Here is a 23,987-nt window from a genome sequence, read left to right on the forward strand (position 1 = left end):
TCCTTAACTCTGGTTAAAAAGCAGCTGTGGGTGGGTAAGGTAGTTTTTGATGAAGAAATCTCAAAGTTTGTTCTATGAATTTTATGGCCTCACATAGATGGACAAATAACCAGAATTTTTTTTTTTTTTTTGGTAGCATTTGTTTTTTTTTAAAGCATCCAGGTTTGCAAGCTCGGAGCTTACACTTAACATTACTCTTCAATAAATATTATATAATTGATTTTTGTCTTTCAATTCTATTTATTACTTTTCGATTGAGATGTATGGATCCAAGAATCATCGTGTGTATATAATTCTTGATATTGTATAGAGATATTTTTATTATATGATACAATATTTTATTTAGTATGTTATCTGTTAAGAACGTGATTCATACTACCAATTATATGAATACCTGCAATGAAGTAAGAGGACGGCACGAGGTGCTTAAAAAAGCTCTGATGTCTAAGTTAGAGAAGTAAACTCCAGTAAATATATGGATGAATGCATATAAATGTGTTACCTTTAGTTATTATTAATAGAGACGGGACGAGATAAAAAGGACTAACCTTCAAAATATATCTTGAAGACTCTCCGTATTAATTAGAGTGATCGCATTTCTGATTTGTCAGAAGTATTATCTGTTATTCACAATATATATATCCATAAGACCTATTCTTGGGGCTTTCTCGACATTTAATGGGCTTATTAGTAAGTGAGTACCAAATATCCCCTTCATTACCCTTTTGACAAACAAAATGGAATATGAACACTTTAGTGTCATAATTACAATCTTGTAGAGTTGAAAACTATGAGTTAATGATCGTCGAAACACAATATTACTTTCTTCTTGCTTACTCATCATATATTTTCCTATCTCATATTCTAGATCTCAAAGAAAAACCCAAGACGGCCTTAGCTAAAAGTTTAAAGTTGATTAGACTTGGACTCCTTTTTAGTATAACTTCCTTACAAAACATGTCTTCCTTACAAAGTAGAGGTTTCTTGTAGCAGCCATTGTATCCAATATTAGAAATACAACCAATTCTCTTGTACTAATATGCAATGTTTTTACCATTATGTGTCTACTATGTCGCTTATAATCTAGCTTGTTGAGTCGTTTCTAACCTTAGGGAATGTAATATTGACATGGCGCAACTATATTCCCTTTGTATAAGATAGTGTAAGGGCTTGGGTCTTCTGACTTTTATGGGTCAAAATCCTATATGTACATGGGCCTGCTTACTTGATTGGCCTGTGTTGTAATAAGTGGTTGATTGGGCTGTAAATGTTTGTTTTGATAGAATGCTGTATAAATAGGTTTACACTGGTGGAATCTTGATCCTACTACTTCTATTGAATCGATGCTTAAATAATTAGTGACTTGTTTTAAAACTTGTGTCTTAAGATTTAAGAGATGTCAACTCTTTTATACCCTTTGAACCTTGAACTGCAAAAGTGTGCATTCTGTTTTTGAAAGGAGCTTATTGTACACGTACGTGCTCACACATTCTCTTTAGTACATTTTCTCCGTCTTTATTATAAAGTTTTGTCATTTGTAATTATATTTTATGCTACATGAAACGCTCCTAGTGGTTTTAAATGGCTTCTTAACCATTTTGAGATGTGCTACATTAGAAAGTGTGATTTGGGATGACAAAATTTTAAGTGAAGAACGGCAAAACCTGTCACTCATGATTGATTCTTTCTCACAGATTCTATCCTCTGAGATAATTGGATGTTGACAAAGTTGATATACCAAGAAAAAGAAAAATAAGAGGCACTTTTTCACTCTTTCTAATTAGCTGCATAAAATTGTGTGGCATAAGTTGACATGTGAATCATATATGTGATTCACTTGGCTCATCTAGCATTTTGGTGCAAGAAGATGGACAGGATCGGCATCGTTTAGAATAATGGGTTAATGGTCAACCTTTTTGGAGTTTCTCTAGCGTCCAAACTCCTCTTTTACGAACACCCAATAATCTATTTAAAGCTTAATGACACTATAAATTAGACTTTTGAGTTATGTTAGGATCTCTTGGTATTATCTGTTAATTGGTATACTATGAACATGTATAAACCAATATATTCCTTGTCAATTCAGGATGTCATTAATTAATTACTTCAAAAAATGGTGTGCGCTCGATCAAAAACTATTTATTTGCGATTAGTTATTTCTAGTAAAATGATTATTTCTAACTAAAATGAGTCTGTTTTCATTGTAAATAATCTTTTGGTTGTAAAATATTGGTCACAAATACCCATTTTTCTTGTAGGCCTAGAGTAAGACATTGTGAAGCTCTCAACATTTTATAAGCCAAGTAAGTTCTTTCCACTCAAACTTTGGACTAGGATTAGGCAGTAGGGAACTGGCCCTTGCCACTCTGCCCTCCAAGACCTTGCTTGGGTGGTGTGGACTACCCAGCTGGCACCATTTGGGGTGCAACATTTGAAGCAGCAAGAGTGAAGGGTGGGCTAACCCCAGGCCTGCCCTCACTATTATCGCCTCAATCCAACCCAATTATTATATATATAATTATATAAATAAACTAATTCTTGTGTGTGTGTGTATATATATATATATATATGCATATTTTATACTTAAGAATTAGTATATAGAAAAAACTTAGCTCCCAGCTTACTTCTCATCTCTCTCTCTCCTTCCCCTCCCTCCCTCTATTGTCTTCACTCGTCTCGTCTCCTCTCTTCTTTCTCTATCTACAAGTCCACCATTCTACCCTCCTCCTTTTCCTCTCCACCCCAAAACATCAATGATTCATGCCATATTTTAGGAATTCTTGAAGCGACTAATCTAGAGCAAGTTCACAATTAGCACAATGAAAGATGTTTCCCCAATAACCATAGGAACTACAATAAGCATATCCACTAGATAAAATAAGTCGGTACTTGTGACCATCATGGATGAAGATGTCTGAGAAAGAACCACATTTGACATCAAGGTTGAACCTGCATCTGCTACAATAATAGGTGAAGCCATTGCAATGAGTATTGTAGGCAAGACATTGAAAGAAACCACCACTATAAGATGCCTATAGGAGGAGGATGAGAGGGTGCTGGTGAAGTAAGTGTTACTTTTTTCAGGATAATTCAATACAAGATTTGTGAAGAAAGAATCTACATTAAGCACAACTATAAAATGGAGAGAAGATATGCCTTACACACGCATCACATTTTTCGTTAGTCTCAAACTCCTCAGTAATCTCTAAGTCATGTTCATGGCTAAAATGTTTAGTTTCTACAACTATTTCTATTTTATCCTCTCCAACTTTATCTTCTTGACAAAATAAGGCAATGTATCAGTGTATTCATCCATATTTGTACTTTGGCATATAATCGTTGATTCAAAAGGATCCTTATTTTGCAACTCCCACTTAAATGTTTCATCCCTATTTCACTCGTAAGTAGCGCAATTAAGGTGTGCAACAAAATCACAATTCAAGCAACAATATACCTTGTAATCTGTGTTGACCTTTTCAATACAAAGTAGGCAAATTTGATTGTGGTCAAACTGATTGAATTGAACAGAGTAGGTGAGGCTGAAAAGGTGCTTGTGTCGTATATGTTTGACCATCAATGGTAAAAACGCACAATCGAGATGAACTAAGAATGAGCAAACTGTACATAAGTAAAATATACCCACACCTTCTTTGTGACAAGCATTGCAATTGAACAAGACTTCTCTCTACACGAGATTCAATGGATAGTCAAGAATTTTAAATTCAATGCTGAGTGGCAAAGCAGCACACTTAAGATGAAGCTTGAAGTCACAGAGAGCAATAGTAATTATAGCCCCATAACTCTCCACTGCAGCCACCACATTTGCCCAACAACCACTTAACTGGGAAGAGATTAAAATGATTCTTAGGGTGTAGTGGTTGCTTCAACTTGAGGGATTGTTCGGCACATGATTTATGAAAGTAGAAGTTGCACCCCTCACATTGTAATGGAATTGGAAATCCCATATTCATTTCCTGCAGGCTTTACAAAAAACCTTAGCGCTATCCTTTTTCTTAACTTCATGGATCAAATGTTCAAGCTCCATCTCTCACTCCCAGTGAAAAGGCCTAGATTTTGCAGCAGCCTCTCTCTCTCTCTCTCTCTCTCTCTCTCTCTCTCTCTCTCTCTCTCTCTCTTTGTTACTTGTATATTGCTAAATTAAAAAGGCAAAAATGGGAGAATCTACGCTTGTAGAAAATATGGCTTTAAAAGAGAGATTCAAATTCCAAAGAAGCAGTAAAATCTCTAGATTAGAAAAGAAAAGAAAGTCATGACCGGAGGGTCTAACTTTTTACCTCGCTTTCAACTACTTTGGTCGTCAAGACTTTACAGAATTGTAATGGGAATGTTGGAGTTATATGGCCGGCAAAAGTTGCTAACTGATTTGGTGTGATCATGGGTGGGAGCATGAAAAATGTGATCAATCTCAGCTTTCAAGGCTAGGAGTGGGTAGAGTTGGTGCATCGATCTAGAATAGTAACGAGAGAAAATTAAGAAGAAATGTAATCATTACTATGGGCAAGTGATCACCCATGTTTTTTTTTTTTTTAAAATATTATTAATAATCCATAAAACATCTTTTTCTTGCAATCTTTTAATTAAATTTTAAAAATATATACTTTCACATGTTCAATTTATAGTTGCCAATTTTTTTTTCCTTTCCAAAGAGAGAATTGGTGAAGGATTAGAATTGTATGTGCATATATAAGGAAATAGTTCCAAAAGAACTCTGAAATTGCACCATACCTTACCTTGGATTAAGAATTGAATGTGTATAGAAAAAAGAAGAGAGTATATGAATTATTAGATTAATGGAGGTAAACAGATCAAGACAAATTCTATCTAAACATTAAACAAAATTATGGAGTCAATTTGTGATAGTAATCTTGTTACATATTCTAAAATAGTCTGTGAAATTTTTTCAGCCAGACAAAAGCATGACATTAGAGTGCATATTGCTATATGTGCATGAAACCCTTAACCCGTGGAAGCCATAACCAAAAATAAAAAGCAAACTGCAAAAATAAAAAACAAATTGTTAAAAATAGAAAGAAAAAAAGAAACCCAACTGGGTAGAAGCATGTAGAAGCACGCATGCATATGATCACCACAATATTTTAATTGATAGTGTTATAGGTTTAATTCAAGTAAATAGATGTAGATGGAGTAATTAAGTTAACATGGAAATGATAGTAATTAAGTTAACATGGAAATGATAGAGTGATTTCTTCAATTAAATTAAGGAGATTTTGTAATTAGGGGCAGGATTATATATTGATCATTTGCAGGACTGCAACTTAAGTAATGGGTAATAAATAGCAGAGTAAATTGAATACAAAAATCATGAGTTCTTGAATATCTTAACAAAATTACTATGTGTAAGTTAATTTTTATGTTAATGTGACGTTGGTTCTCTGAATTAATTCTATATATGTTATTGATTGATTTTGGGTCTCCATCTAAGTCTTTTGCTTCCCTACCCAGCAAGCAAGAAAGGAATCTATACAATTAATTACCTCCAAAGCAATTTGAGGTGTCACTCGAAGATTAATCCAAGTGCTGATCTACGAAGAACTATGGCCTTTTGTCCAATCAGGTTTTGCAGCCGTGGAAGATGATGATGGTGGTGAGATCATGCATGAATTAGTAGTACTTCCTTGCACAATACTAGAAAAAGTCATCATTTTTGTTGTATATATTTTCCTTTTCGTTTTAAGACGTACATGATGTATGCAGGCACCATGTGCATCATGTGTTTGAATTTACGAGGTCTGATAATTTGTCTCATGAGGTCTTATTGCTAAACAAGGTAGTACTGCATATTATATAAATATATATATATATATATATATATATATATATATATATAACAGTAATTCATGAGTTCCCACGTACTTAAGCTATCTTAAATGATTGGAAAACTGAGCTAGCTAGCGTAGTGCCAAGCTAGCTATCATGTCATAAGCCTGGTTGGCGAGGAGCTGGATTACACTAAAATCTATATATAATTAAAAAGGTCAATTAGAAAATGAAATAATTCCAAACAGGATGATATTATAAATTGCATGCATGGGTAAAGAAATAGAATGATTTTGGATCAAATTGAAACCATGCATGCCACGCCCTTATCTTTCATAATTAAAATTAAGGATTAATCCCATCTCTTGGCCTGTGCGGATGTTCTTGGATCAGAAATTTAGGGAGTAAAAAGCTTATTTTATGTATGATGTTAAATTAATTGGTCATCTTTCCTAAAGGAAAATAATTAATTACTTTATTACAATCTTCCAGGTACGTACAAATTAGGTATATATATATATATATATATAAATATATATTGGAGTTGAGGCTCTCTTTCAATCACTCAAACGCATTCAGATCCTATATAAGTGTTGAATGATCTAAAATTAATGTAAAAAGAAAAGATTGGGAGGGAGAAGTTATAAACTAAAACTACTAGATCAGTAGTATCGGGATCATATATATATATATATGTTCTGTATATAATTTCATCTCATCTTATTATTTTAAATTTTTTAAACTCTAACATATAAAAATACATTAATAAATATTTATTCAATATTTTTAAATTATAAAATAAAAATTATATTTTAATAATATTTTATTTAACTTTTATTTCATTTCATCTTTATGCCAAACAAATTAAATCAAATGGCTGTTTGAACTGACAGTCTCCCGAGAGACTCTCCAAGGTTTCTACTAATACATGCGAGTGATGGCTGCCCGCTGTACAGATTATGAATAAGTACTACTACTTGTAGCGGTCGAGAAATTCTCATACTTCACAACCTTGGATAAGATCAGCACGTAGTGAAGACGACGACTCTTATAAGGAAAATGATAAACCTATTGATCGAGGATGTGTACCAAGAATTTCTACCCAATTGTGTTTTTTAGTTTTTTTTTTTTTTTTTTTTTTACTTGGTTAAGGAAATATATATTGTTTTTTAATGAGTTTGTAATTTTTTTTAAAAATGTTTAAATGAATTAAACAAAAAAAGAGTCTTGAAAATAAAAGGTAAAGTGCAAACTAGACTATCACTAAAAGAGATCAGTAACCCTTCTCGTGGACGTAGCATCGCCCTTCTTATAATAGAAGATCCGATTGGATGATCCAGATCCATCGGCTTCGCGAAATATCAATCAGTCATGAAAACTTATTCAACCAATAATGCAAATATATGTACACTCATATTTATGAGGGAGAGGTTTTGAGTGGTGGTGAGGCCGGGGAGGGGAAGAGGCACATGCATGGTTTGGTATAGAAGCAGACACTTCTCCACAAAAAGGTGATTCTTGACGCATACATAGAAACACTGGTTTTAAAAGCTCACTGACAATTAAAAAACCAAGGAATCAAAAAGGGCAAGTGGATGAGAAAAAAAGCTACAAAATATATAAATGCAGAAAGGAAATATAAATTGATTTTGAATGGTCACAATCTGTAGTTGGTAGTCAAAGCTTATGTGGAAGCCGGTGGATCACACTTATATAATGCTTTACAACTGCAGCATCAATATTAAGAAATTAAGGACAAACACATCTTTAATTTTGGGTACCACGTATATATATGTGTATATATATATGCAGATCAAGCATAGTATAGGGCATAGTGCATGACATTTTGGAAGAGCTGCGTGAAATTTCTAATATAAAGACAATTATTGGGGAGTTTCTGCTAAGGCATCTTTGAACACCAGCAGGCAGTACTGCCTGCCTCAAGGGTCACTGGGGGATTCTCAAAACGTGTTTCTACAAACACGCTAAGAATCATCAGTATAAATATATCAACTTTCAGCAAATATATATATGTATATGTATATGCATGTATGCCGCGTTGAATAATATATTAAAGAAGCTCATGAAAGATGGGGAGCGGGTGGGAGAGAAGGCAAATTGCATTACAAACCTCATATATACCTATGGCCCCTAGACCAAGCTGCTAGTACAATAACATCTGACCTACCCAATATTCTGAAGTTCTATCTCATTGGCATGATCCTAGCATGATCAATATAATCTTTAATTTCCACGTAGCATCTTGCAATTGGTATTATATCTTTCCCACCAGATTCATGCTCGTTACACATTCGGAAACAAACAATATGCCAGTTTGCCTGCAAAATATTATAGGGAAGTACGTACTACCCCACTACATTATCTTCCCTCATTTTATCATGCATGAGTCATGCACATTAGTACGTGCTACTAATTTCAAACTGTATTGTGAAGATCCAAATGGATATATACCAGAATATGGTGAGCCTAGCTAATTCATTGCATGGATGAGTACTTGTGATCAAATCATGTAAATATTGCAGTACTACTGCATATTCTTCCATGGCAATTCTGCACGCAGTTGGCAATATATATGCGTATGCAAATTAAGACAAGAAAAACACATTCTTTTTGCTTGTAGTCCATTTGAACAACAGGAAGTGACATAAATCTTGGCCCGGCCGGAAGTACTTTCCAACAAGTTGACATTGGTGAGCTGGGTGTTGACAATAAATAAAATGCTCACATCTTATATAACCTTTTGTAAGCCCCGTGACTTCTTTTTCTGGTTTTGGTTTAAAATAGTACTTTATGTTGGGAAAAAGACACATTCCTGAAGTACACGTGTTAGCAGCTAGATCCCTATAAATTAAGCCATGCAATTGGCCTGTCATATTCATCTATATGTGCAAGTCTTAACGTCAAGGGTGCTTCCCCTGACATTCTCCCTAGCAGCTACGCAGTTGGAATCCACTTGGAGTTTGGACACAAACATGACCTGAATTTCTCGGCAATGAGCTTAATTTGCGTAATGAGATTGCTTTCCCTATCTACCTAACACACTTAACATATTCTTTATGATTATATATATTTTAGAGCTTTTGATGGCTGAAAAAAGCCGGCCAGTTTAATTTGGTGATCCCCCACTCCCCCACATCATGATTGACTATAGATGAAAGAAACTGTGCATAGAACTGCTTGATTATCCTTTTGCCAATCCAAGTCTTATTTTAATATTTCGTGAAAGACAACTTCAAAACAGTCCTTCCCCCAGTTTTCTGAGACATATTACTATATTAGTCTACAATAATGCTTTAGTTAGTCATAAGCCGTAGCTCAAGAAGCATCATGAGGTTATATTTTAATATTCCAACAACTACAGGCTTTCTGACCAATGATTTGGGTTTCTTTAATTTTGACGAGAGTTAAAAAAGGGCTTTCCAGTAAGAAAAGATAAATATATAGTACTGTAATTTCGTGCCCATGACAATGCTGCCGTTTTGAAAATTTAAAAAAAAAAGTGATCATAAGAAAAATGATATAATATTGAAATCGCATATCTGGTGAAGACCTTTGATTGATACTTGTCCCTCCCTTACAGGCCGAAAGTCGCCGAACAGTCGTCATAATCAATCCATTCACGTTCTCTTTCTCGCACTAGGATTGGATTCAATATCTATCAATATTGATGCAAATCTCATGCCGTTGAGTACTTGCACATGGATATCCATGATATATCTTGAGCCCCACGTCGTTGATCGATCTAATATTGCAGCATATTCTCCTCATTATTAGTTTATCACAATGCATTCTTTTTTGGGGTTCTGAATGTTGTTTAATATTCTCAAGGCCAGTTAGTTGAAATCCACAAAAACGACACAATCTTGACAAATATCTAAACTCTTGTATAGGCTATATATTGCATGCACACAGCATTACAGTCGATCTTCAACATAAAATGTACGTAATATATTATGTGTAACTTATTTAAGCCATGTTTATAGCATGAATGTTCATTTATTAACGAGGAATATTTATGGATGATCTATAATCTTGTATATGATTAGAACATTATAAGAAAGTACTGCAACTGATCAAGAACAAAGCAAATCTTGTAAACGATTCTAGATCACGAGAACGCAGGCCGGTCTGCAATATTCCTCAAAACCCGATTGAGGTTATAAATTTTGTTGTTTGGAATTAATACATGTGTGGGGCCATCAGATCTTCCCGAAGCTTATACTTTGTCACAATTTTGTTAGCAAATCGGAATCTTAATCTTGCGTAAATTAATTGGTATCTTTGTCAGGTCATGATCAGAACTTAACTACTCTTAGATCTCTTCCAATAATTTGTATGTAAAATCTTCTCATAATGCAAGATTTTGTTTTCAGCAGGGAATTTAAGATCAGTTTGTTTGGGTAAAAGTTTCATCAGTCATAGGTTTGGACGTGGGAATATGTAGGGAAAACACAACCACCATATTTTTTTTTTAAAAAAAAAGAAGGTAATTATATGAAAATTGTTCACAATACAGGAAAAGAAAAGGAACCACCCGAGTGTTTTCTGACAAAAGAAACGGGAGAGGAAAAATAGAGACTAGACAGAATATATAACACCCACTCCTCATCAACCACCATTATTCGTATGGATCTCATGGAGATTGGACAAAGAAAGCCTTGACAAGATGACACAAGCTAACAGTTGTCACATATATACATAAAAAGTATATCTGTAAAAAAGTTTGATCTTGCTTACACTACAGAATCAATGATTGATATTAATTCTCTCTCTCTCTCTCTCTCTCTCTCTCTCTCTCTCTCTCTCTCTCTCTCTCTTTAATATTTTGTTTTTCTGGGCTGGAAGGACCTTTTTATGTCATAGGCTTTCTATATATAAGGGTGTCTTTGACTGAAGTTTCATTCAGCAGCGCTTTCAGCACTTCTCTTATCTCTTATCTCTCAACATAGCCATAGCAGCTTTCTTTGAAGAAAAGGAGGCTTCATTATTTACAAGACAAGCTAGCTAGTTATGGCTATACAGATCGAGCAACCTTCTGCAGTGGGGCTATCAAAAGTTGCAGTTTCTGACACTCATGGGGAAGACTCCCCGTATTTTGCCGGCTGGAAAGCATACGATGAAAACCCTTATGACGAACTCAGTAATCCATCGGGTGTCATACAGATGGGGCTGGCAGAAAATCAAGTAAGTATCTGCAAGAGCTTTCATAAAAAGTGCAGAAGCAAAATTAGAAAATTTGTTGATTTCACTTCCTCACTTCAAAGAATTTGCATGTAACTATCTTTGTTGTTTCTTAAACAGGTTTCATTCGACTTGTTGGAAGAGTACCTAGAAAAGTATGCAGAAGCCTCTAGCTTGGGAAAAGGTGTATCTGGCTTTAGAGAGAATGCTTTGTTTCAAGATTACCATGGACTTCAATCATTCAGAAAGGCAATGGGAAGTTTTATGGAACAAATAAGAGGGGGGAGAGCAAAATTCGACCCTGAGAGAGTAGTCCTGACTGCAGGTGCGACTGCTGCTAATGAGCTGTTGACCTTCATTCTGGCAGATCCTGGAGATGCTTTGCTTGTTCCAACCCCATACTATCCAGGGTAAGAAAAAGTTATCCTGCCTCATGAAACTTCTGATCACTTTCAAGTTCATCCGATCATCACGTGTTATCATGTCCATTTTGTTGAACTAATGTCAATTTATGATTCTATCATTCCAGGTTTGATAGAGATTTAAGGTGGAGGACAGGTGTAAAAATTGTTCCAATCCACTGCCACAGCTCAAACAATTTTCAGATCACTCCACAAGCTTTAGAAGCTGCATATAATGATGCAGAAGCCATGAACATCAAAGTGAGAGGGGTGCTAATCACAAACCCGTCAAACCCATTAGGAGCAACAATCCAACGGTCAACTCTTGAAGAGATTCTTGACTTTGTCACTCGCAAGAACATCCATCTTGTCTCTGATGAAATCTACTCAGGATCCGTTTTCTCGTCGTCTGAATTCATAAGCGTTGCTGAAGTCCTTGAAGCCCGTCAATACAAGGATTCAGAGAGAGTACACATTGTTTATAGTCTTTCCAAAGACCTCGGCCTTCCAGGTTTTAGAGTTGGGACAATATATTCCTACAACGACAAGGTTGTGACTACAGCAAGGAGGATGTCGAGCTTCACCTTAATTTCTTCTCAAACACAACATCTCCTGGCCTCCATGTTGTCTGACAAGAAGTTCACAGAGAATTACATAAAGACAAACCGAGAGAGACTAAGGAAGAGGTTTGAAATGATCATTGAAGGCCTAAGGAGCTCTGGGATTGAGTGTTTGAAAGGAAATGCAGGGTTGTTTTGCTGGATGAATCTAAGCCCATTGTTGCAGAACCAAACTAGGGAAGGTGAATTGGCTCTTTGGAACTCTATGCTGCATGAAGTGAAACTAAATATATCTCCAGGATCTTCTTGCCATTGTTCTGAACCAGGTTGGTTCAGGGTGTGCTTTGCCAACATGAGCGAGCAAACATTACAAGTTGCAATGGAAAGAATTCACAATTTCATGGAACAAATTAGAGAAAGAGATGGAAATCTAGTAATCTCTTCTGAGTGATCTTCATTTATTTAAAAAAAAAAAAAGTGGTTCTACCCATTTTGATTCTTTGGATGATAAAACCCATTTCAACATTTGGGATTGTCTCGTGATTAACGATTATACTCGTACAACAGAATGAACTCCAAAGTATTATTGTTTTCTTGCTTTGCCAAAAGCAAGTTCCCAGAAGTTCCATTTGTATATTGATCAGAAGTAAAAAGTACCACTGCATGCTGAACTTTTTCTCTCTCAAATACAAGTATTTTATGAAGAATTTCTTGATACATCCCGCACATATTTTTTATATTTTGAAATCAATGGTATATCAATTAGTATAAATAAAAATACTATTAATTTTAATTTTTTTTTATTTTTACAACTGTAATAAATACTACTACAACAAATGATGATATCTTTATGCAGATACATTTTGTTTCAAGGTTTGCAGTTAAACATAGTACTGGCCGGAGATCATCGGAATTAACTAATTCTTACCAGCTTTGACAATTCATGTGTAGGCAGGCGCTGATGATCAACTTGTCATGGTCATGTCAGGCTTACCTAATCTTGCTCGATTAAGATGTGATTAGATATTTATAACATGCTTTGCTTTCCTTAAACAATGATGCTTTACACCAAACAATGGTCAACCACGTGATCATATCGTTCGAAATTAGTGCATCAGATCATGATCAATTAATTAAAATGCATGAGAAATGATCAGTAACCAAATCTGATTAAGCTTAAACAAGAGGCAGCAAACAGATTTGGCCGCTAAAATTAAATACTTAAGGAACATACATATATATATGGAGCTACTAGAGACACAAGAGGATCCCATACACAGATGTGGCATATTATCAATGTGTCACATGTTCATTTTTCCTAGCCCCCCACTTTCTCTCTCTCCTCTTTTGGTCTGCCCCCTCCCCTCACCCCGACTCTCTCTCCCAACCATAGCAGCACTGTTGCAACTCATCACCGCCACCATCAGCTGCTGTTCCTCCTCACCAATAACCTCTTACCGGACCTAGCCCCCCACAGTGCAGCCCCTCCCTCTCCTCCTCTCAAAATAGAGCTCCTTCTCACATGGTTTCTCCCTCTCACCACTGCCAACCCTGTCATCACAGCCCAACTACGCCACCACACCCTGCCCCTCGTCGACGTAAGCTTCTCCCCCAGCCACTGGAGCCCTTCTCTTTCTCCCTTCTCCCCAAGCAGCGCCTCCCTCTCTCGGTAACCTCCTTATCGGCGCTCCATGCCAGCGGTGCCACTTGGACTGCCGACGTTTTCTACTCACCATAAGGTGGTCCTCGACCACTATGGCTGGCACAAGAGAGGGCACAGGTGGCAACATGGGGGAGGGTAAAAAAAAAAAAAAATAAAGGAAGAGCTAGATGTTAAGGAGAAGGAGAAAATAGGAGAAGGGAGAAAAAAAAGAAAGAGGAAAAAAGTATAAGTAGCATATTAGTAGCATACCACATCAATGTGTGTGATTCTTTTATATGATCATTTTGTATCTATAGTGTTTTCAGTATATATATATATATATATATAAATATATATATAACATGAAGATGATCTTATCATAATATTTAATAATCCTTCAACCAAGGGTACTGTAAATTATAAGCTTAATCATAATCATATTCTTATATATCTTATATGTGGAGATAATTATTTGTTATTTTTACTAATGCACACGTCCATTATTTGAGATGATAAGAGAATTATGGTAATTAAAACTTACCAATAATATATATGGAACATTTTTCAAAATATTTTTGATGGTCTCTTTGATGGTATCTCACTTTGGAGTTTGGAACATATTTTTTTATATGGTTGCTAATACTCTTTTCGTTGCTATAAATTGGTTGCAATTGCCCGTTTTCTTGTAGTGTTTTTTTTTTTATAAATTCAACGAGTTATAATTGTTAACGCGCGATCATTTTCTGATACATTAATTTAAGGATTCAGTTGCTTTTATCATCTCTCAAAGCAACGTTTGGCAACACGAAAGCGTTCTTGCTCATCTGTGTTAATTCAATTAAGTATGTTATAATCACCTAATTAAAAGACTTAATTCCATGTCAAACATATTAATTATATATTTTTTAATTAAATTTAATTAGTTTCCCATTATGTGTATATATATAGTACGGTAGTAGAAGTCAATAATTTTTCATTTAGCTTAATCCAAATTGCTTAATTTTGGGTTTAAATGCAAGAAGGCCGTCGAAATCAGACTTTCAACTATTATTAAATAAAAATTATTTTTGGGGAATATTCGTTTAAAGCCCTCGATCTGATCTCTATGATTTATATAAAATGATGCCATTTTAATTATATGGTTCACTTACACCCCCAAAAAAATCTAATTTATTTGCATTATTGACCTTGTTTTACGACCTTAGGTATCACTTGTTTTGTCTTAATATTAAAGAGCTGAGAAAAATATAATTCATAATATATACAAAAAAGAAAAAAAAGGAAAAAAAAAAGGATAAGGGTTAATTAAGGACACTTCGATGTCCAACCAAATAAAGCAAATCGGCAAATCACATCCGTACGTACGTCCCTGCAGTCACCCACCTTGGCTCACAAGGGGCAAACATGGACAGATCAGGTAGTAAATTCAAATAATTGATAATTTTGAATACTAAATTGTTCATTTTGGTAGTTTTATGTGCAACTTGAAATATGATCATTTTGATGGGGTATAATAAAAGAAATAATCTACGCAGAAGCCACTGTTTGGTTGAAGCCGTTGCACGCATGATGTGTAGGCCGGGTTCACTAAAACACATCGAATCGGTTCACTCACTAGTCTCTCATCTCAAAGCCTTCAGCCCTTCATCTCTCTCAGCCTTAAGTCTTCCCCCGACACCTTACAGCCCTCGCAAAATGGAACATTCCATCCCCCCTTTCGTCTTCTAAACCCATGCTCCATTCCCCATAGCCACCGACATCTGCCTTCACCCTCCCGAGGAGATCATCGCGGCATCAGTGTAACTCCTGACTTCTGTTCAAACCACCAACACAGAACCACTATTTTTCGATCTTGGTCATTCCACCGATGCTTGGCCCTTAGTCCACCGATGCCTCAGTCCACTGAAGCCCGTAGATTTGCGGGAGGGTAATCCGTATTCTAGGGTTTAGGATTTTTTTTCCCTCTGTTTTACTCAATCTCTTTTTCTCTCTGTATAGTGAACTACATTTGGAAACCTAATAGACCGAAATTTGTAAGAAAAATGTTTGACTAGTATGCTACCTAGCAGAAACCCTAGATGATGCATTCATACTGTTCAATAAAGAAATAAAAAATATATAAAATATTTAACATGTGTGCATAAATGTATAAAATATTTATGTCAACCCTTCAAGATTAATTTGCATTTGAAATACCTATTGTTTGAGCTGAAATCAGCAAATTAAATCATATTTTGTTTTTCTGTTTCATTTCCATCAAGAAATTAAGATGAGTTTCTTCTGCATATGAGCAATCATATCTACTGCTTGATACTGAAATGATGTTCTGTTTCATGATCTTTCCATTAATGACCAAGTAAAATCATATCTACTGCTTGATACTGAAATGGTATTCTGTTTCATGATCTTTCCATTAATGACCAAGTAAAATATCTGTTTCATTTCCATCAAGAAATCGAGAAGGATGAATTCTGCATATGAACAACCATATCTACTACTTGATGCTGAAATGGTGTTCTGTTTCATGATCTTTCCATTAATACCAAGTAAAATAGTAAGTAATTGTTTCGCGTTTGTTTTTTAGCTATTTGAGTCCCAAACTCCTCTTAGTATCTTGGTCACATGATGCTTCCCACCCCTGGGGTCCCATTTAATTGAAATACAAGCTGGGATTTTTGGTGTGAACATACATGAATGGCATGTATTGTTGTCTAATTATTGACTATAGCTATATATTTTTCATCTTCTAGATTTTTGAGATTGGTTACACATCTTAGGAAAGGTAGCATGAATACTTCTTACTTAATTCAAGTAGTTAATAGAGTTAATTCTTAATTACCTCTTAGACTTTCTATTTCAATAAATGGAGTTAATTCAAGCAGTCTGTATCATGATTTCCTTATTACTTGAAATTTCAAATCAACTACATTTTCACTCAGAAACTTTATTGTGTAAATTTTCAGAATGGTTGTCTTCCATGGTACCATCGACGAAAGCACTGAGTTAGTCTTGATCTTAGCAATTTGAGAGATGCTATTGGTGGCACTGCAATATTGAAAATTTTTCTGTTGATTGAACTATTAGATACGCATTTGACTTTATCTCATTTAGCCTTTCTTCCCTTGTTTTGTCAACCTTGTTTCATAATGACTAATCTGAACTTGTGTGCAGTGATTGCAGAATCACGAATAGCATCTACACAATCATCATCGTCTGCACGTGATGATTTTGTGTTTGAAACACCAAGTTGTTGTTGTGGTTCGAAAGCACCACTAAAGACGTCGCACACAATGAAAAATTCAGGAAGGAAATTTTTCGTTTGACCAAACTATAAAATGGTAAAGGAATTTATCATGTTAATTTATCATGTTGACTTTTATTTTTCATTGTATGCTTTATCATCTTAATTAAATGTTCTTATTGTGTGCAGGGAGAAACGAGGAAATGTGAATTTTTTGTTTAGACAGATATACTTTACTTGCTAGAGGAAAACATTCGTGTGAGAGAGAGTAAAGTTTGAAAGATGTGAGATGGTGTATTGGCGTACGAGAATGAAGTTCGTAATCTGGAAGATAAAGTACAAGAGCAAGAGACTACTCTTCATAGGGAAAAACATAAATTATTATGTCTGTATTGGGTTGTTATTTTTGTAATTATTTTGGCTTGGTTTGGATAAAGTGTATGTAAATAAATCTCATAACATTGTATTGAGTTTATTGCTCTTTTGATGCAAAGGAGTACTCCAACTATGTTAAAAACTGAGATGTGTGCAGCGTTTTGTACCCCAACTATGTTTTTCCATGATGTACAAAATGGATGTTAAGTTAAGTCTTGTTATTCCAATTTATTTTTCCCTTTCCTATTTTGTGGACATTTATGGTTATGAGGGGATTGCATGCTGGTTCATGAGTTGGCAACAAACATTATTGGTAAACATCAACCTGCCTTAACCCAACTAATCCAATATATGCTGTTTTATTTTTGGTAAACATTATTGTTGTTTTCTTTATAGGTCCCGAAATATATGTTTCCTGTTTAGAAGATGAGAAACATCAACCTGCTTGATTCCCAACTGATCCAACACAATGGCAATCGAAAAATAAATGTTCCATTTACTAATTAGATTGTGAGTCAATCAGTAATGCCTATTTACATCTGATTTACATTATGTACATATGATTTAAAGTGCATAAATTACAACCATGACATCTTCAACCCTACAAACTGTGACTGGATTCAAACCATCTTGGTTAGCATATGGAAAATCTGCAGGATCTCATAAAAAATGTCTGAAAACTGCACTGTTATTACTGTTACCCGTTTGAAATTTTCCTGCAACCACCACATTGAATACATAAATACACTTGTAAAACGTTTTTTTCATACTTTCTACAACCATTATACACAACGAAAATTTTCATTACTTTCTTACCAACTTGTAAATACAAACTTGTAAATAACACTTGGAAAATAGCTACTACTTGGTGAATATGGAGTATATCTTACCAACCTAACATGGAATTATTTTCTAGAAAATTTCCATTATTTTTCCACTATAAATTAATTACTGCCAATATACACAGGCCAATGCCAACATACACATGCCTATATAACTACCATATTTACCGAAAGCAAAAACCATAAACTATGATTAGAGAACCAAAAGCTGCATCTCCTATAAAAAGTACAAGGAAACATGCCATACCTTTGCGCCCTAGCCAAGTCTCTTCAAGGTACAAAAAATGCATCACACAGTACAAAAAGCCTTCGCATAGCTCCATACCCGATTCAAGTGCTCCAAAAATTAACCAAATAGACATACACAAACTGCAATATACCATATCCAAGAGCTTCAAAAAATATGTATTCTCATCACCGTGGACTTACTAGTATGCATCAACCCGGTCACACATCTGTAAGAAAATAACTATATTAAAAAAAAAAGTACTGAAGCACGCTTTTTATTAATAAAAAGTATAAACCTTGATTATGTCATACATGGTGTTCATATATTGAAAAGCACTTATTGAAATCACATACCAGATCCTCATTTCCTTGTGGAGTTAATTGTGTAATAATACTCTTTTGTGTACCAACATCAACCCCATCATCCACTTGGTGCTGTTGAGATCTCGGGGTGTCACCCAATTCTGGTTCATCTACCAAGATTTTTCTGCAAGTCTAAGTTCCAAAACATTTATAGATATAAGATGAGTTCCATAATACTAACCATTCAAGACTCATAAATTTCGACAATAGTTACAGGTTTTTTTTTCTCTTAGTTGCCATCTTTTCCACGGGTGAAACCTTCCTCTTACTTGCGGCTCTCCCTTTCCCTTGGACCACTTTGGGGCTTAAGATCTTCTTACTCGTATCTAAGATCACTTTTGATTTTGCCTTTGTTTGTTTGAATGTCGACTCTGGTGTTGAACCTTCACATTTTGTCTCAAAGTCATCAACAACACGCAGGAAAGCACTGACTTTTCCATTATCTAAGGAAATTTTGGTTGCTAATTTCATACATCGTTTAACCACAATCTCATAATTCTGTGCATCTGATCTGTCCTGCTGGTCATCGTAACTACTCCTGAGTAATGTGCATCTCCTCTTTATGTCTTTTCTCCAATGATCCAATTAATATACATTTGGCAGCACAGTAATCTTCTTCAACTACAAAACTCTAAGTGCATGCCTACAAGGAATCCCTCTGGTCTCAAATAGTGCACATGTGCATTTTACCTCCACTTCCTTTTCATTAAAGCAAATTGAGATATTGACTGTTTTGATGTGGTCATCAGCAGATATTTCATCCAACACATCATATTTTAAAATTCACCATTGTGTGCTTACCAACGAACAATTACAACACATTAGGCCCAGCAACTCTTTTTGGACCTCTTTGAACTTTGCATTTGTATATAACTTTTGAAACTGTTTCTCAATGTTGAAGTGAGAAATGCAGGGAATTTTTTGGTTCATAGAATTGAAGTCAGCAGTGGTCTCCACCTCGACCTTCTTTTTAAGAGCATTATTAAACTGATCAACGAATTCTTTCAACGTGGTTCCAGAATGGACATACCTATCAAAAAATTTAGTTTTCAAGTAAGCTGAAACCTAAAAAGACATTTCCTCGAATAAGGATTGAAGCCATTTATTGCCAATCAAATCATACTTTCTAAGTAATTCACCCCAACATGCCTCAAATTCTGTTGTGGTTTGTGAGTCATATACTGCAAGTTGAATGTCAGTCTTCAACCCCGCATTGAATTTGGCGTGAGATCCTAACTTCTCTGGAAGTTTGCGCATAATATGCCATAGACAATATAAGTTTCGAGAAATAAAATGGTAATAGCATTCTTCATTGCCAGATCTTGGTCGGTTATGATGGCGTGGCGCACCCGACCATTCATACAATCCAACCCCATTTGGAACAACCAGACAAAAGTATATGTGTCCTCGGTTGAAATCAATCCCGCCCCTAATAATATGGACTGCCCATGATGATTAACACCAAAAAATGAAGCAAAAGGCATCCCCGTACCTATTTGTTAGGTACGTAGTATCGAAAGTTACAACGTCTCCAAAATATTCATAGGCTGCTCGACTCCAAGCATCAGCCCAAAATACATTTCGTAGCCTACCATCATCATCTACGTCTATGTTAGAAACGAAGCCATCATTATGATCTCTCATTATTTGGAAATAATGATTAAGTGCTTCGCCACCACCTTTACCCAACTGTAAATGTCTAGCTTTGTTAATGAAATTCCGACAATCTTTCCCTTGAAAAGTTAGATTGTCAAAACCCTCCGCATCAACAACAAGAGAATTAAAATTTTTGTTCATTTTCATACCGGCTCGATCATTCAGGTCTAGGATCTTTTGGCTATATTCATCTAAAAACTTGTGAGATCGCAAGAGTCTTGTCTTCTTGAGACTCACAGTTATGTGGTTGTGCACATTTTCAACAGTTGTGAAAATCCTCTTTTCATTCTTGCTCAACCTAGCATTTACTCTCGCTTTATAATCTATTCTGGTTGTTGGCCGTGACTTCGAGATATTACTATTCTTAAGTTGGTACTTTCCGCCACGAGCACAACCAACGGTCACATACACAGGCCTCCCCTCATCATCTTTTCTAGTTCTCTGTGTCTATACACCAAAACCCTCTTTCTTCGCATATTGCTTATAGTGGGCAGTCAACTCTTTCACACTTTCAAATTTCATGCCTAATCTTAGTTCTTCAACTTTCAGCTCATCATCTTATATAATAGTGGTATCCTCCAAATCTTCATTTAAATCGAAGCACATTTATACATTTATTCACATATGGATGGATTGGCATCAAAACAATATTACACAAACTATAATCAAGGTAGACATACATATAATACCATCAGTATCATGAAAATGTGCATCAATCCTCGGTGATGTACTGCCCACATTTTGTTCGTCAACTGCAACAGTTGGCACAATTGACAATGAGGGCACCTCTTGCTTCAAGTCCTCCGGATTATAAGCTGGTATCTACTCAAACAGTACACCTTGTAAGGCAAAATGGAATGACTCTACAGAAATTAACATGTTAATTTCTAAAATTTAAAAATTCAAATAAAAATACCTGAAATGAAGCATCAAATGGGCTAAAGTCTACCGGATTTGAAGTTGGGGGGTATGACATATTTACATCAAAAGAACACTGCAATAATGCAATTAATACTATTCATGAGCTTGCCTCTTCAAACTTTTATTACAAAATAAAAGACATCAACCTGCATACTCATTATAATTCCTAAAAGTTCTATCTGTTCCTCGATTAAAAGTAAACACAATTGTTTGCCAAGTTGTTGACGATTGTTTGCCATGTTTTATGGTACCATTGGCTTTCTAGTTTTATAAACCCTATGGCAACTATTTCAGATATATAGTTGCCATAAGGTTTAAACCTCTAGGCATGTTGGCAAAATTCTTCCATTCCCAATTAAACCTGAAAGCATCCTTGTTCATGGTGCACCAAATTGTAATTTTGACTAAATATGCAATGAAAACTAGCTTTAAGCCATCAAAGCAAAGGCTATCCCATGATCAAGATTTGTTTTGCTTTTATTACTGTATACATACTTCATGAGTTGTTTTGGCCTTGTTAATTTGAGCATTTATGTTTAAAAAAATTATCAAAAAAGAGTTGATAAAAAGAAATATTGGTCATTATGTTTGGTGAGTAGTAATCCTAGTCTTAATATTATTATTGATCATTTATAACACAAACTTATGTAATCCACTCTTAGCTCGGTCTATTAATTTTTGGTTCTTCTTGTTATGTTTTAGTCACTAGTGTTGAGGCTCAAATATGTTTCAGTCACTGAACAAACTATCTTTACGAAACAAGTATAAAAAATTGTCTAACAAACTCCAAGCATTCTTCAAAAAAATGAAGACCCATCCATCAATCTATTTTGCAAAAAACTCAAGATATATATACTGAAAGCAGAAAGCAGCAATATATTCGAAAGAAAGATGTCATACATGGGTTTCTTCCATCAAACAGAGTATAATGAAAGTAGAGGAGAATAAAGATACTGAAACCAGATGGGTTTCTTCCACGTATGCTCACAAAGAACAATTTTTTTCCACATGCCCTAACCCACAATACCCATTTCAGAAAACACAAAGCATCCTATCTCGATGTACACATGAATAACATAGCAATGTATTGATTGGAAAATGAAAAATATTTACCTACGAAGCTGAGCAAACCGTTGGGAAATAGAGCAGCTGAGTTGTTGTCGCTGGTTTGGTCCTTTCATTCAACTCGCAACAAGTTGCAGTGCTCAGCAAACGTAGTAGCGTTGGGAGGTAGCGTTGAACATGGAGACACCGTTGCAAGGTGGCCCTGGGAAGAGCAATCCCGACACAGGTTCGTGGGATTTAATTCACTATTGCCCCGAAATATAGCGAGCGGGGAGTGCGGAGACGCGGCAGACTGAGCAGTGCCGCTAAGTGGCATTGACGAGAGCCACGGCGTCGCCGGGAGGCTCTAGGCAGAGGAAGTGCATGCCGGTCGCTGTCGAGGGAGGAGGGTATTCGCAGGATGAATTAGAATGGGGATAAATGAGAAACCGAATTTCAAATGCAATCAAAACGTGCGTTTTGGTTGGGGAAAAAAACAATTCTAGAGAGCAGCCATGTAGTGAGTGCAATGTGTGCACCACTACAGTGGCTTCTCCGTAGAACTACTCATAATAAAAATGAAATTACCCTACTATTTGCTTAAAAGTCTAATAAGTCCCTCTCCTGTATTTTTTTAAGCATTTTTACTCTTTACTTTATATGATTAATTTAGTTTGCAAAATTATCAAAATAGTCCTTTCATCAAACTTTTGATGGAGAAACCATTAAAAATGTCACATTAGTCTTAATAATGGTTTGCATGCATGTCACATGACAGATTAGAGATATTGTTATGTGTTTTGCTATATTTAATTATTTTTACATATTCTTTGTGCACTCTACTAATGTGATTGGTCAAAACAGTATTTTATATTTAAAAAAATGATGTAGCTAATCATATTAATGGAGTGCTCAATGAGTAAGCAAAGCAAAAGTGACTGCACTTTGATAAAGTTTTATTAATAGTATAAAAACAAAACAAAAAATCATTTAAAAGTCAAAAATTTGAAAGAAATACAAGAAAAATAATAAATACATCAATAAAACAAGACCTAAAAACATAATACAAAAAAGGAATTGCAATCTAAAAAATCATAAACTAAAAAAACCCCCAAAAGATATATATATATATATATATATATATATATATATATATATATTTATCTTTGCCTTTGGCTCAAGGCTAGTGCTTAAGACTCTATAATAGATGCGGTATACTAAGGATATCGGTCTGCTTCCTTCAACCATATCAAAACCAGAGGTTTTAACATTCAAAGTTAAAGTAGACAAAACATTTTTATCAAATAAATCAACAGTTAAATCAGGATAACAATTAAAATGAACTGGTCCATCAATCAGGGAGGTTTGAATGATCCCTAAAATGCTGTTATTATAATTCAAATGCCTACCATCACGTAAACATACCTTTTCTTACTAAAGGTACAACAGCAATCTGGACAGAAGCAATATGCATGAATTTATAACCTTTTTCTTGAAAAGATTTTATTGTTTTCTTTTGAAATAGAACACAATGTTCTTGTGTTCTGGAAACAGGAAAAGTTTGTTCTATGGTTTTAACATGAAACAAGCTTTTCATTTTTTATTGAAGCCAAGTAAGATGATAAAGAGAATCAATTTTAATCTTTGGCATATGCCATTGATCAGAACTATTTGAATCATTTTCTGAAATCTCACAATCTTCTTCATTAATAA

The 23,987-nt window shown here is 35.1% G+C and overlaps 1 protein-coding gene and 1 long non-coding RNA gene across 2 annotated transcripts; both read left to right on the top strand.

The window, feature by feature from the left end:
• Positions 1–10,612: 10,612 nt before the first annotated feature.
• On the top strand, positions 10,613–12,633 carry LOC122305698 (1-aminocyclopropane-1-carboxylate synthase 7-like). The gene is made up of 3 exons (XM_043118261.1): positions 10,613–11,004; positions 11,122–11,411; positions 11,531–12,633. Exons 1-3 carry the CDS (start codon positions 10,831–10,833, stop codon positions 12,411–12,413), a joined length of 1,347 nt encoding a protein of 448 aa, XP_042974195.1. The 5' UTR covers positions 10,613–10,830; the 3' UTR covers positions 12,414–12,633.
• Positions 12,634–16,588: 3,955 nt separating this feature from the next.
• LOC122302906 lies at positions 16,589–17,432 on the top strand. Its single transcript, XR_006240542.1, has 2 exons — positions 16,589–16,942; positions 17,035–17,432. It is a non-coding gene; the product is annotated as an uncharacterized LOC122302906 (long non-coding RNA).
• The last annotated feature ends 6,555 nt before the right edge of the window (positions 17,433–23,987 follow it).

This window comes from Carya illinoinensis, chromosome 3, assembly GCF_018687715.1.
Source record: "Carya illinoinensis cultivar Pawnee chromosome 3, C.illinoinensisPawnee_v1, whole genome shotgun sequence".
Classification (NCBI taxonomy): domain Eukaryota; kingdom Viridiplantae; phylum Streptophyta; class Magnoliopsida; order Fagales; family Juglandaceae; genus Carya; species Carya illinoinensis.